The 14,552-nt window shown below is 40.4% G+C and overlaps 1 protein-coding gene across 5 annotated transcripts in view; it reads left to right on the top strand.

Annotated features, from left to right (window-relative positions):
• LOC103002265 (core histone macro-H2A.1) overlaps window positions 1-14,552 on the top strand; it is an 80,769-nt gene that overhangs the window by 42,861 nt on the left and 23,356 nt on the right. For 3 of the 5 annotated variants that reach the window (XM_057540047.1, XM_057540050.1, XM_057540046.1), the window contains exon 5: window positions 10,741-10,851. In XM_057540047.1, coding sequence (XP_057396030.1) covers window positions 10,741-10,851 — 111 coding nt within the window. The remainder of the gene's footprint in view (window positions 1-10,740; window positions 10,852-14,552) is intronic. The other 2 variants (XM_057540051.1, XM_057540048.1) reach the window with 1 other exon arrangement.

Here is a 14,552-nt window from a genome sequence, read left to right as displayed (position 1 = left end):
TCCTAACCACTGGACCACCAGGCAATTCCCTGTTGGGAGTTTTTAAATCACAGTTTCAATTTCAGTGGTTGTGATTGGTCTGTTCATATTTTCTATTTCTTCCTGGTTCAGTTTTGGAAGATTGTACCTTTCTAAGAATTTGTCCATTTCTTCCAGGTTGTCCATTTTTTTGGCGTATAGTTGCTTGTAGTAGTCACTTATGATCCTTTGTATTTCTGCGGTGTTAATAGTAACTTCTCTTTTTTCATTTCCAATTTTATTGATTAGAGCCCTCTCCCTTTTTTTCTTGATAAGTCTGGCTAAAGGTTTATCAATTTTGTTTATCTTTTCAAAGAACCAGCTTTTAGTTTCGTTGATCTTTTCTATTGTTTTCTTTGTCTCTATTTCATTTTTTTCTGCTCTGATCTTTGTGATTTCTTTCCTTCTACTAACGTTGGGTTTTGTTTGTTCTTCTCTTTCTAGTTGCTTTAGACATAAGGGTAGTTTGTTTGAGATTTTTCTTGTTTCCTGAGGTAAGATTTTATTGCTATGAACTGACCTCTTAGAACTGCTTTTCCTGCATCCCATAGGTTTTTTATTGTCATGCTTTCATTTTCATTTGTTTCTAGCTATTTTTTGTTTTCCTCTTTGATATCTTCAGTGATCCATTGGTTGTTTAGTAGCATATTGTTTAGCCTCCACGTGTTTGTGTTTTTTACAGTTTTTTTCCCCTTGTCGTTGATTTCTAATCTCATAGCGTTGTGGTCAGAAAAGAGGCTTAATATGATTTCAGTTTTCTTAAATTTACCAAGGCTTGATTTGTGGCCCAAGATGTGATCTATACTGGAGAATGTTCCATGTGCACTTGAGAAGAAAGTGAATTCTGGTGCTTTTGGATGGAATGCTCTATAAATATCAGTTAAGTCCATCTGGTTTAATGTGTCATTTGAGGCCTGTGTTTCCTTATTGATTTTCTGTCTGGATGATCTGTTCAAAGATGTAAGTCAGGTGTTAATATTATTATATTAACACCATATTATTGTGTTACTGTCGATTTCTCCTTTTATGGCTGTTAGCATTTGCCTTATATAGTGAGGTGCTCCTATATTTGGTGCATATATATTTACAATTGTTATATCTTTTTGAATTGATCCCTTGATTATTATGTAGTATCCTTTGTCTCTTTGTAACATTCTTGTAAAATCTATTTTGGGGACTTCCCTGGTTGTCCAGTGGTTAAGACTCCACACTTCTGATGCAGGGTGGCACAGGGTTTGATCCCTGGTCGGGGAACTAAGATCCCACATGCTGTGCAGCGTGGCCAAAAAAAAAAAAATTAAAGTCTAATTTGTCTGATATGAGTATTGCTACTCCAGCTTTCTTTTGATTCCATTTGCATGGAATACCTTTGTCCATCCCCTCACTTTCAGTCTGTATGTGTCCCTAGATCTGAAGTGGGTCTCTTGTAGCCAGCATATATACAGGTCTTGTTTTTGTATCCATTAAGCCAATCTGTGTCTTTTGTTTGGAGTATTTAATCCATTTACATTTAAGGCAATTATCGATATGTATGTTCTTATTTCCATTTTGTTAATTGTCTTGGGATTGTTTTTGTAGGTTTTTTTCTTCCTTTCCTCTTTTGTTCTCTTCTTGTGTGATTTGGTGACTATCTTTAGTGTTGTGTTTGGATTGCTTTCCCTTGTGTGTGTATGTCTCTACTGTAGATTCTTGGTTTGTGGTTCCCGTGAGGTTTTGATATAGCAGTCTGTATATGTAGAAGATTGTTTTAAGTTGCTGGTCTCTCTGTTTCAAATGCATTTCTTGTATCCTGCATTTGTACTCTCTTCTTGTGTGTGGATGATTTCCTACCTTTACTGTGTGTTTGCCTTTACTGGTGAGCTTTCCCATTCATAATTTTCTTGATTCTAGTTTGGACTTTTATCTTATGCCTAGAAAAGTTCCTTTAGCATTCGTTGTAAAGCTGGTTTGGTGCTGCTGAATTCTCTTAGATCTTGCTTATCTGTAAAGCTTTTGATTTCTCTGTTGAGTCTGAACAAGAGCCTTGCTGGGTACAGTATTCTTGGTTATATACTTTTCCTTTTCATCACTTTAAATATATTGTGCCACTTCCTTCTGGCCTGCAAAGTTTCTGCTGAAAAATCAGCTGATAACCTTATGGGGATTCCCTTGTATGTTATTTGTTGCTTTTCCCTTGTTGCTTTTAATATTTTTTCTTTGTCTTTAATTTTTGTCACTTTGACTAATATGTGTCTCAGCATGTTCCTTCTTGGGTTTATCCTGTATGGGACTCTCTGCATTCCCTGGACTTGAGTGAGTGTTTCCTTTCTCATTTTAGGGAAGTCTTTGGCTATAATCTCTTCAAATATTTTCCCAGGCCATTTCTCTCTCTTCTCCTTCTGGGACCCCTCTAATGCAAATGTTGGTGCATTTAATGTTGTCCCAGAGGTCTCTTAAACTGTTCTCATTTCTTTACATTATTTTTTCTTTGTACTGCGACAGTGCTTTCCACCATTCTGTCTTCTAGCTCACTTATTTCTTCTTCTGCTTCAATTACTCTGCTACTGATTCTTACTAGTGTATTTTTCATTCCAGTTATTGAATTGTTCATCTTTCTTTATTCTTTATATCTTCTAGTTCTTTGTTAAATGTCTCTCGTATCTTCTCGATCCGTACCTCCATTCTTTTTCTGAGATCTTGGCTTATCTTTACTATCATTCTTCTAAATTCTTTTCAGGTAGGTTGCCAATCTCCACTTCACTTAGTTCTTGTGGGTTTTTATCTTGTTCCTTTGTCTGGAACATGTTTTTCTGCCATCTCATTTTTTTCTAACTTTCTGTTTTCGTGGTCTCCTTCTGCTGGCTGCAGGACCGTAGCTCTTCTTGTTTCTGGTGTCTGCCCTCTGGTGGGTGAGGTTGGTCCTGGACTTGTGCAGGCTTCCTGGTGTGAGGGACTGGTGCCTGCCCTCTGGTGGGTGGAGCTGGGTTGAGTTTCTCTGCTGGGCAGGGCTGTGTCAATGGGTGTGTTTAGAGGTGGCTGTGAGCTCAGTACAGCTTTAGGCAGCCTGTCTGCTGATGGTGGGGCTGTGTTCCTATCCTGCTGGTTGGCCTGAGGTGTACTAGCACTAGAGCCTGTAGGCTGTCGGGTAGGGCCAGGTCTTGATGCCAAAATGGTGACCTCTGGGAGAGCTCACGCCAATCAGTATTCTCTGGGACCTCTGGCACCAGTGTCCTTGCCCCTCCAATGAGTCACAGCCGACCCTCACCTCCTTAGGAGACTCTCCAAGACTCGTAGGTAGGTCCAACTGAGGCTCATGTGGAGTTACTGCTGTGCTGGGTTCCAGTGTATGTGAAACCTTGTGTGTATCCTCTAAGAGCGGAGTATCTGTTTCCCCCAGTTATGTAGAGCCCCTGCACTTAAGCTCCATTGGCCTTCAAAGCCAAATGCTTTGATGGTTCCTCCTCCCGATGCCAGACCACCAGACTTGGGAGCCTGACGTGGGGCTCAGAACTCTCACTCCTGTGGGAGAACATCTGTGACATAATTATTTTCCAATTTGTGGGTAAGCCCACCCGGTGGGTATGGGATTCGATGATGTCATGAAAGTGCCCCTCCTACCATCTCGTGGTGGCTTCTTCTTTGTCTTTGAAAATATCTTTTTTGGTAGGCTCTAGTTTTTTTTGTCGATGGTTGTTCAGCAGTTACTTGCGATTTTGGTGTTTTCGTGAGAGGAGGTGTGCTCAGGTCCTTCTCTTCTGCTGTCTTGGCTGGGGATCTCTCGCCATTGGAATTTTGTTAGGGATTGCATTGGATCTGTAGATTGCTTTGGGTAGTATGGACCTTTTAACAGTATTAACTCTTCCAGTCCTTGAGCATAGAATATCTTTCCATTTATTTGTGTGTTTAATTTCTTTCATCAGTGCCTTACGGTTTTCACCGTGCAGGACTTACACCTCCTTGGTTAAATATAATCCTTGGTATTTTATTCCTTTTAATGTGGTCGTAAATTGTTTTCTTAATTTCTCTTTATGATAGCTCATTATTAGTGTATGGAAACACCACAGAAATCTGTGTAATGATTTTGTGTCCTGCAACTTTACTGAATTCATTTATTCTAACAATTTTTTTGGTGGAGTTTTTAGAGTTTTCTGTGTATAATATCATGTCATGTTTAAATAGTGACAGTTTTACTTCTTGCTTTCTGATTTGGATGCCTTTTCTTTTTCTTGCCTAATTGCTGTGGCTAGAGGAAAAGAGGAAAAAAATTTTTAAAAACCTTCAGACAAATGAAAATGGAAATACAACTTACCAAAACTTATGACATGCACCAAAAGCAGTTCTAAGAGGCAAATTTATAACAATAAATGCCTACATCAGAAATTTTTTTAAATCTCAAATAAAAAAACCTAACCTGAAGGAACTAGAAAAAGAACAAATGAAGCCCAAAGTTGGCAGAAGGAAGGAAATAACAAAGGCCAGAGCAGAAATGAATGAAATAGAGACTCAAAGGACAATAGAAAAGGTAAATGAAACTAATAGATAAACTAAAGATAAGTAATCGTTCCTATTGGTTGTTCAGTAACATGTTGTTTAATCTTCATATATTTGTGATTTTTCCAGTTTCCTTCTTGTAATTGATTTCTAGTTTCATACCACTGTGGTCAGAAAAGATACTTGACATGATTTCTTACATTTATTAGCACTTGTTTTGTGGCCTATCATGTGGTCTATCCTGGAAAATGTTATATGTGTACTTGAGAGGAATGTGTGTTCTGTTGATTTGGGTGGAATATGCTGTGCATATTTTTTAAATCCATCTGGTTTAACATGTCGTTTAAGGCCAGTGTTTTCTTATTGATTTTCTGTAAGGAACATCTGTCCATGGATGAAAGCGGGATATTAATGTCCCCTGTTATTACTGTGTTGCTGTCTGTTTCTCTTTTAGGTCTGTTAATATTTGCTTTATATATTTATTTGCTCCTGTGTTGGGTGCATAAATATTTACAAATATTATATCCTCTTGTTGGATTGACTCCTTTATGATTATGTAATGACATTCATTGTCACTGCAGTCATTGTTTTAAAGTCTATTTTGTCTGATATAAGTATAGCTACTGCAGCTTTATTTTGGTTTTTATTTGCATGGAAAATGTTCTTCCATCCCTTTACTTTCAGTCTGTATATATCCCTACATCTGAAGCGTGTCTCACGTAGGCAGCATATAGATAGGTGTTGTGTACTTATCCACTCAGCCACTCAGTGTCTTTTGATTGGAGAATTTAGTGCATTTACATTTAAAGTAACTATTGATAGGTATGCACTTATTCCCATTTTGTTAATTGTTTTTTGGCTGTTTTGTATTGGGTTGGCCAAAAGGTTCACTTGGTTTTTTCCATAAGATGGCTCTAGTAGCACTTAGTTGTCTTTAACTTCATTTGAAACAATTTTGTTAGATTGTATTGTGACAGCTGTCATATCAGCATGCATTTTATAAAAGACATCAAAATTGGTGAATTTTTGTGTAGCCTTTTTAATATTGAAGATGGAAGAAAAAACAACATTTTAGGCATATTATGCTTTATTATTTCAAGAAAGGTAAAAATGCAACTGAAACGCAAAAAAAGATTTGTGCAGTGTATGGAGAAGGTGCTGTGACTGATCAAACGTGTCAAAAGTGGTTTGCGAAGTTTCGTGCTGGAGATTTCTCCCTGGATGCGGCTCCATGGTCGGGTAGACCAGTTGAAGTTGATAGCAATCAAATCGAGACATTAATTGAGAAAAATCAACATTATACCATGCTGGAGATACTGGACATACTCAAAATATCCAAATCAAGCGTTGAAAATCATTTGCACTAGCTTGGTTATGTTAATCACTTTGATGTTTGGGTTCCACATAAGGTAGGCAAAAAGAAACCTTCTTGACCATATTTCCCCATGTGATTGTCTACTTAAACGTAATGAAAACGTTCCGTTTTTAAAACAAATTGTGATGGTTGATGAAAAGTGGATACTGTATAATAATGTGGAACAGAAGAGGTCATGGGGCAAGTGAAATGAACCACCACCAACCCACCAGAGGTCAGCCTTCATCCAGAGAAGGTGGTGTTGTGTATATGGTGGGATTGGAAGGGAGTCCTCTACTATGAGCACCTTCTGGAAAACCAGATGATTAATTCCAGCAAGTACTGCTCCCAATTAGACCAACTGAAAGTATCACTTGATGAAAAGCATCCAAAATTAGTCATCAGAAAACTCATAATCTTCCATCAGGATAACGCAAGACCGCATGTTTCTTTGATGACTGGGCAAGAACTGTTACAGCTTGGCTGGGAAGTTCTGATTCATCCACTGTATTCACCAGACATTGCACCTTCAGATTTCCATTTATTTCAGTCTTTACAAAAATCTCTTAATGGAAAAAATTTCAGTTCCCTGGAAGACTGTAAAAGGCACCTGGAACAGTTCTTTGCTCAAAAAAGATAAAAAGTTTTGGTAAGATGGAATTATGAAGTTGCCTGAACAATGGCAGAGGGTAGTGGAACAAAAGGTTGAATACGTTGTTCAATAAAGTTTTTGGTGAAAATGAAAAATGTGTCTTTTATTTTTACTTAAAAACCAAAGGCACTTTTTGGCCAATCCAGTAGTTCCTCTGTTCCTTTCTTCTTTTCTTGCTCTCTCCCTTTGTGATTTGATGATTTTCTTTAGTGGTACACTTACATTCGTTTCTCTTTTGTGTATCTACTATAGGCTTTTACTTTGTGTTTATCATGAGGCTTATATATAACAACTTATATTTATAACAGTCTATTTAAAATTGATAACACGTTTGATCCCATTCGAAAGCTCTGTATTTTCACTCTTCTCTCCATGTTTTGTTTTTGACATCACATTTTACACCTCTTTATCTTGTGTATAGTCCTTAATTAATTATTGTAGTTACAGTTATTTTTAGTACTTTTGTCTTCTAACCTTTATACTAGCTTTATAAGTGATTAATCTACCACCTTTATATTTACCTTTATCAGTGACAAAGGTGCTTGTACTTTCATATGTTTTCCTGTTACTAATTAGTGCCCTTTCTTTTGAGCTTAAAGAAGTCCCTTTATTATTTCTTTTAAGGCCAGTTTAGTGGTAATGAACTCCTTTAACTTTTGTTTGTCTGGAGAACTCTTTCTGTATTCTTCACTTCTGAAGGACAGTTTTGCCAGGTAGAGTATTCTTATTGGGAAGTTTTTTTTACTTTTAGCATTTAGAAAAATCATGCCACTCCCTTCTGGCCTGCAAAATTTTTGCTGAAAAATCTGCTGATAGTCTTATGGGGTTTTTGTGTGTGTGTGTGTGTGTGTGTAACAGGTTTTCTCTTGCTGTTTTAAAGAGTCTCTCCTTGTCTTTAACTTTTGCCACTTTAATTATAATGTGTCTTGGCACGGGCTTGTTTGCGTTCATCTTATTTGGAACTCTCAGCTTCCTGGCAGGATTTTCTTCTTTTTTATGGCTAAATAATATTCCATTGTGTATGTGTGTGTGTGTGTGTGTGTGTATTACATTTTCTTTATTCATCTGTTGATGGGCACTTAGGTTGTTTCCATGTCTGAGCTATTGTAAATAATGCTGCTGTGAACATGGGGGTGCAGATATCTCTTCAATATAGTGTTTTCATTTCCTTTGGATATATTCCCAGAAGTGGAATTGCTGGAGCACATGGTAGTTCTATTTTTTATTTTTTGAGGAACCTCTATACTGTTTTTCCATAGTGGCTGAACCAATTTACAATGTGGGGCAACAGCTTTAATGCAGGTGACCATATGCAAATGAATCATTGCTGAAAATTATCAGTATTAATTACCACAGGTTAAGCTTTATAACCTGGCTGCCTAGGCAGCTGCTGACTTGTATCCGGGGCACAGGGAGCCTTTCAGGTCCCCTCCTCCCCGTAAAACCAGCTCCAATTCCCAGATGCCTGAAATTCTATCATTTAGGGCTTTCTGACCTCTTAAAATCCAAGTATCCTTGGGCAGAAGCACTAAAATATTTATCTACTTAGCAACTGCATTTCATTCCCAAGCGTTTACTGAGCACCTTGTGTATGAATGGTGTTCACTGGGTAGAGTAGTGGCTTTAAAACTTTTTTGCTTGCATACTTCCTAAGGCAGTTTTGAAAGTCTTCATAGCTCATACATCTAAAATTTGACAGCTAAACTTCTCATAATAAATTTAAATATCTACTACAAAGGGTATAATTTTGATATATAATACATATTGAACTTTAAAAAGAAAACTCTTTCATTATTTAAATATATCCAATGAAATCTACTTACTGTGATGATTTGATATACCACAAAATACACAAACAGGCTCTTTTTTAACAGTTGGAAAATTTATATAATTTTACTCCTTTGAGCCCTTATTTTCCTTTCACTTGCCCCACAAAATTTTATCCTAATATAACACATTTTTTTTTGCTTGTAGTATGTTAGTGATTTGCGCAACAAAAATAATGTACATAAATTTAAATTCATTTTGAAAAATTTTCTTGTGATCATAAAAGCACTAAATGTTATGGTTTCCACAGGATTGGATAGTTATCACATTTATTAATAATACACAGTTGATCAAACTGATAAATACTTGACACATTTTAATTTTAACTATTAAGGAGAAAGTAAAATTTTTTTGGAACTGTATCATGTCATGGGATGCATGGAGATAGTTTTTTCAGTTAACTCAAGTACCCTAGATGAATGTTGCTCATTGTAAAGATGAGTCATCATCCTATATTTTATTTATAGGTATAAGTGCCTGGGAAATCTTGTTCACAAAAGTAATTAAATGGGACTGGAAAGGATTTTGTTATAGCAACATCGCTCAATCCTCTGAACTCTTTCTGAGTTACATGCCAACAATCACATAGTAATCTGTCATCAATTTGTTTTAATAAATGTTTTATTTTAGAACGGTTTTAGATTTACAGAAGTTACAAAGCCCGTATAGAGAGTTCCTGAATATCCCTCACCCAGTTTCCCTGTTGTTAACATCTTCTGTAACCCTAGTACATTCATCACAACTAAGAAACCCGCATTGGTACATGACTGTTAACTAAACTCCATCAATCTGTTCTTTAATGGTCTATCAGCTGTTAACTCAATTTGGTATTTCTTCAGTTTTGTTGAAAGCACAGAATTAGAAACATCTGACTTGTGAAAGGATTTGTCATCCCGTCTTTGCTTTTCTTGTTTCCTGGAAAGTATATCAAAAAGGCTTTACTAAGACTTACCATGTAATTGTTGATTATACCTGTCAAATCTGATACACTTGAAGTGTTAGGAAACCAAAAGAGTGATAATTTTACTATATCTTTGCTAATACCATGTTTCTTGTTAAAATGCTTTCTGTCTTACCATTTATATCAAAACCTTGGAGCATCAAATTTAGTTCATTTAATTAATGGAAAATGTTCCAGGTTAGCCATATAACCTAAATGCCAAAGCAGTCCTTATTGTTAAAGCACTTAGTAAAATTAGACCTTATTTTTCAGTGTAAGTAAAAATGTTAATATGTTAATGAATTTGAGTATTAAAAGGGAAAATGGATAGGGCACGGGCCTTGCCCTGAGTTTTCTGTCCAGATCCTTCCTTCAGGAAGCCATGGCCATTTATCATATTTTATATATTTTATAATATTTCTCACCCCGTACTTTGTTGATTTGCTCCCACTGGACCATCCTCAGGAGTAATGTCCTTTTTGATAATAATTGGGGGAAGGAAAAAATACCTAAACAAAAACTTGCTATTGTGCCCACTTTCCTCACTCACCAATATATCTGAATGCAAAAAATCCCCAAATGAGCCAAAATATCCATTTCTAATACAAGCCTCGTCCTTGACAGAAATAAAAGACTGAGAAAGACATGTATCCCTACTTGAAGGGTGGTGCTAATATTCACTCTTGGGAAGTGGGAGAAATGGTTGTGAAGGGAGACCCAGCATGAAACCTTGATTGCAAGCATAGATCACTCTTAGGGCAGATCCACTTCAGGAAGAAGTACATTAGGCAGCAGAGGATCTGCAAAGTAATCATACCTCTCTACATGACATACCTTTGCAAGGCTCTTGGAAACCCCAGAGGACATATACTTCAGTCTGAATGACGCTGGAAAGAGGCCCAAGAGCCTGCCAAGATCCATGCTCACTGCAGGGGGGTGGGGCATCTCAGGGGACAGAGAGGCTCACCAACAGCCCCCATATGGATCCTTCTCCAAGGCGGGTCTTAATGAAAGAGGGTGGGAGAGTCTTACCTCCTGGGCTCAGAGGGTTGGAGGGTGATGATCCTTGGTCTGATTTTTGGCTCTTTGAGAACTAAGGATCCAGAGCAGTTTGTTTTTTCCCCTCAGACGTGAATACTGTACAGGCATCTAGAAAGTGAAGACCCTGAATTAAGAGACATTCACTTGGTCTACAGTTATGCAAGTGGTTCTGTTCTAAATTATCACTGTGAAGTTTTGCCTTTAGGTAGCTATTTTTTTAAGATTATAAAGGTGATGAAAATACATTTTAACACTCTTTACTCTTGGACTTCAAAATAAGCCTGCAGCCCCCACTTTGAAAAATGCTGAGAACTAGTAGTGGTTTAGTTTCCTGTTTTCTCTTGAGTCTTATGGGCATTCACCTGCCTGTTAGAAAAGCCCAGATTCACGTGGTCTCCATCTGTGCAGGCCTCATACTGACTCTTCTGTTTGTGCAAGAAGAAGCAGGGAGAAGTCAGCAAGGCAGCCAGCGCCGACAGCACAACCGAGGGCACACCCGCCGATGGCTTCACTGTGCTCTCCACCAAGAGCCTCTTCCTCGGCCAGAAGGTAGGCAAACGCGGGCCCCGGTCTGCTCGCGGGCCCTGGGACAGATGGGTGCCTCCACCAGCAGGAAGGCTGACTGAGGACCATTCCTGGCCTCATGGGCTGGAGGAGAGAGTGGGGCCTGGGGCGGCTTTAGGAGAGGACTCAGGGAGGGCTGGACAGGGTGCTGAGGGGAGACTGGCAGGTGGGGAGAGGAGGTGGTGGTAAAGAAGAGGGACAGCAGCTCCTATGGGGGTCGGGACACCCTGGGCTTAGTCTGTGGAAGGAGCTGTGTATATGGGATGACCTGGTCATCCTGTAGTCCTGCCCAGAAAAGCAGCTGGAAGTCAAAACTGGGTCCTGGAAAGGGAAAGGTCTAGCAGGCAGCCCAGGTGTTCCGGTGGGCACTGAAGGTGGAACCTTGATCCAGGGGGCGGGATTGTTGCTAGACACACGGTGCCACCTGAGGACTCCTCAAGCCAGTCGTTAGTTTGTTTTAACCGTGGGCAATATGTTTTCAGCCGCCCCAGTGATGCAAATTTGCCAGGACGCCATGGTTTTGTAACAAATGATTCACTTTTGTTGAAAATAAAAATGATGCAAAGGCTTTTAAGACCTGAGAATGAGAGTTCATATTTCTCTGTTAACACCAAAAAAGGGGGTGGAGAGAGAGCGGGAATTACTTTTCTGAATTTTTTTTTATCCTACATTAAAAAAAATTAAAGGCATGGATTTGAGCTTCCATGTAAATTGCGTTTAGTTTGCATGTGGTGAACAACTTGGTTCTGAAGCTGCATCATTTTTAAAACCTCACTGTCAGTTTCCTTTTGCATCTCAGTGACATAGTCCTCCTGCTCATGTCATTGCAAGTGCTCCTTCTCCCCCTCCCTCTTCCTGTCACTAATTGCACTCAGGCTCTCATGATGCAATTCCTGTGGTGGACTCTGTGTTCCAGCAAATAACCATTACAGTGTACATTTTATAACCATTATCTGTATTTTGTATGCATTTTTCAAAGGAAAAACTAAGCAACACTCTCTGTCATCTTAAGGTCTGGGGCTTTGAAAGTTTTTGTTTAAAATATTTTTTATTTATAAAATTTCAGCTCAGCAGTGAAGGCAACCACCTGGGTTTACTTTCACACCCTTTAACCTGTCCTTTGGGTAATATATTGAAAGTTAACGTGACCTGTCATCCAAATTGCTTTGGTTTGAACTAAAGTGCGAAAAAGCTCTGCGATTTAGGACTAGCTCCAGCGTGCTTCAGATCCCTAATGCTGACGATTAGCCAGGACTTGGAAACCTGTTAAGCAGGTAGAACAGTTCAGTGCCTGGGTCCACCCTCTCCCTCACTCCTTCCCGTACCCCGCTCTTGGGTGCCCTGACCCTGGCCTCTCCCTTCCCCGTGTTCTTCTTGCTCTTTCCTGCTGGTTACCCCAAAGCCAGCGTCAAATCAGAACTCCTCACACCCCCTTGCTGGATTTCCAAAATAGCCGTACTCAGCCATACAAATGTCCATGTACAAATGGAGATGCCCTTCTTGCCCTTCTTGGCCTTGGGATCAGGGCCTCGTCTGCTGCATACGAGCCCTGGAAGGGAAGGGAGGCAACAGAGACTGCAGACACGTTGCTAGCTCCTCTGCAACCAAGCAGTGCCATCTCCTCCATCTTGGGTACAGCCTGGTCTCAGGCCTCAGGACCAGGCACCACAGGCAGGAAAGTACCAGAAAGTACAAATCCAGCTAATACTGACTATACTCCACTCACGGTTGGGGAGGGAGAGTCCAAAAAGCTATAGAGAAGCACTGATACTCTATAGTCATTTACAGGCATGTTATCTAATATTTAGGAAATAGAGGAAAATGGAAGATGGAGGCTTGACAGCGAAACTAATGTGGCTTTTTGATATCTTGACTTTCGGAGGGAGAGCCTGAAGGGACTGGTTGAACTGGAGCCCAGTGTAACATGGTCAGCTGTGAGAGAAGGGGCTGAGTGCAGAGCCAGAAAGAACACCTGCCTTCTTTCCCGTATCACACAGTCAGGTGTGAGTGGTGAGAACAGAACCCCAAACTACCACAAGACTGCCCTTTGCTTCCAGCTTAATGACCCAGGACACACACATCCAGGATGAGCTACCCCCAAATCCAGCCCTGCAGGTGCCCTTTAGCAGAGTAAACTGTGTCTCCCCAAAAGTGGTGTCACAGAATAAAGCATCATCTCAAGTCAGCCTGGGCACCCTGTTAGAAGCTAGTGTCCTAGCAACCCTTTCTGGAACCCTGTGCCCTGCAGCATGAGAGAGGGAGTAAGTGTTCATAGTTGAGAGCGTTATTTTGAAGCAGGACTTTCTGGCCCTTTATAGTCTGTCCAGTGAAAGTCATGGCATTTAGTGCAAAAGGGGCCAGAGTGGTCAAACTGACACATAGGAATTTTTACACAAAGCACATTTTAAAATGTCATTATTACAGACATTAATTTTGACTTGGATTTTAGGAAGTGTTTCAGAAAGGGTACTTTACAATGGTGACTGTATGGTGCCCTGTGTTCTGAGTCTTACTTTCCACCTGTGACAATGAAACCAATGCTGGAATAGTGCAAAGCAAGCTGAGGTCAGAAAGGTGATACTGTGCTCGCTACAGCCCTGAAAGGCACAGTTGCTAAGCTACTTGCAGGAGAAGATGGCCCAGGGCTTAGGAGCCTGGGATCTCATTGTTGTTGATGATAATGTATTTCACATACTGACGTCTCAGGAGTAACCGCCCTCATTGCTCTCTGATTTTACCCAGTATTCCACACACATTGTTGAATTGTTTTCAAAAGGGAAACAGTGCTGTGAATCTGAATCGACTAAATGTGTTTGCTTTGTGGTTCAGTGGAGATTCTCAGCTTCTTCTCAGAGATTTAAAAAGCCTTATGTCCAAAAAAAGTACTTCCAATGTGTATTTCTATAAATCTGTGTCAGTGGTAGTAAGTGATGTAGGCTTCCTTGGAAGAGTCAGTATCATTAGAAGCAGTTGGGAAAGCAGTGTCCGGAGGGCATGCGTGTGTGCCTCGCCAACTATCAGGATTGCAGCCGCAGCCCTGTGGGCCACTAGAGGCAGGGGTAGGCACCGTGGGTTTTCTTCCTCAGATGCAGACACCCTAGTCCCGGGGGCTGGGGAACAGTAAAGAGAGAGGGAGCTCTTGAAGCAGGAATGAGGAGGAAAGGCCCACCACCCTCTTCCACCCTATGGCTGACGACTGGCTTCCGAGACAGTTTAGGACGCTGATGAAGCCATGTTTCTGGGCCTCCAGCAGTGCCCACAGGGGTCCTTGTCTTTGTGTGGCACATTCTAGCCTGAAACCCACCAGATGCCACCTCCAGGCCTGAGGCCTCTGGGGGAATTCAGGCCGGGGATGCGTGCAGGCTGGCAGCATAGCACAGAGGAAGGAGCCCCTCCACCCCAGAGGCCAGGGCAGGAATGGGCCCTGGAGCAGGCCACAGGGAACAACACATGGTGATCCATGAGGAAGTGGAAACAGTTCTGTGGAGGACCTCGCCTCTCCATCCTCCGTAGTTAAAGTGGACTCTGGGAACAGGAAAAGCGTTGCATTTTATGTGGTGGGCACAGGGGAAGAAGTCTTCTTCCTTGTCCCTTGTGAGGGAATGAGAGATACCAACAGGCTAGCCTGGACAGTGACAGGCTAGGCTTAACAAGTCACTCAGGTAATCTTTAATCATCACGTTTAT

This window comes from Balaenoptera acutorostrata, chromosome 2 (assembly GCF_949987535.1).
Source record: "Balaenoptera acutorostrata chromosome 2, mBalAcu1.1, whole genome shotgun sequence".
Classification (NCBI taxonomy): Eukaryota; Metazoa; Chordata; class Mammalia; order Artiodactyla; family Balaenopteridae; genus Balaenoptera; species Balaenoptera acutorostrata.
This window is presented reverse-complemented; position numbering and strand designations above follow the sequence as displayed.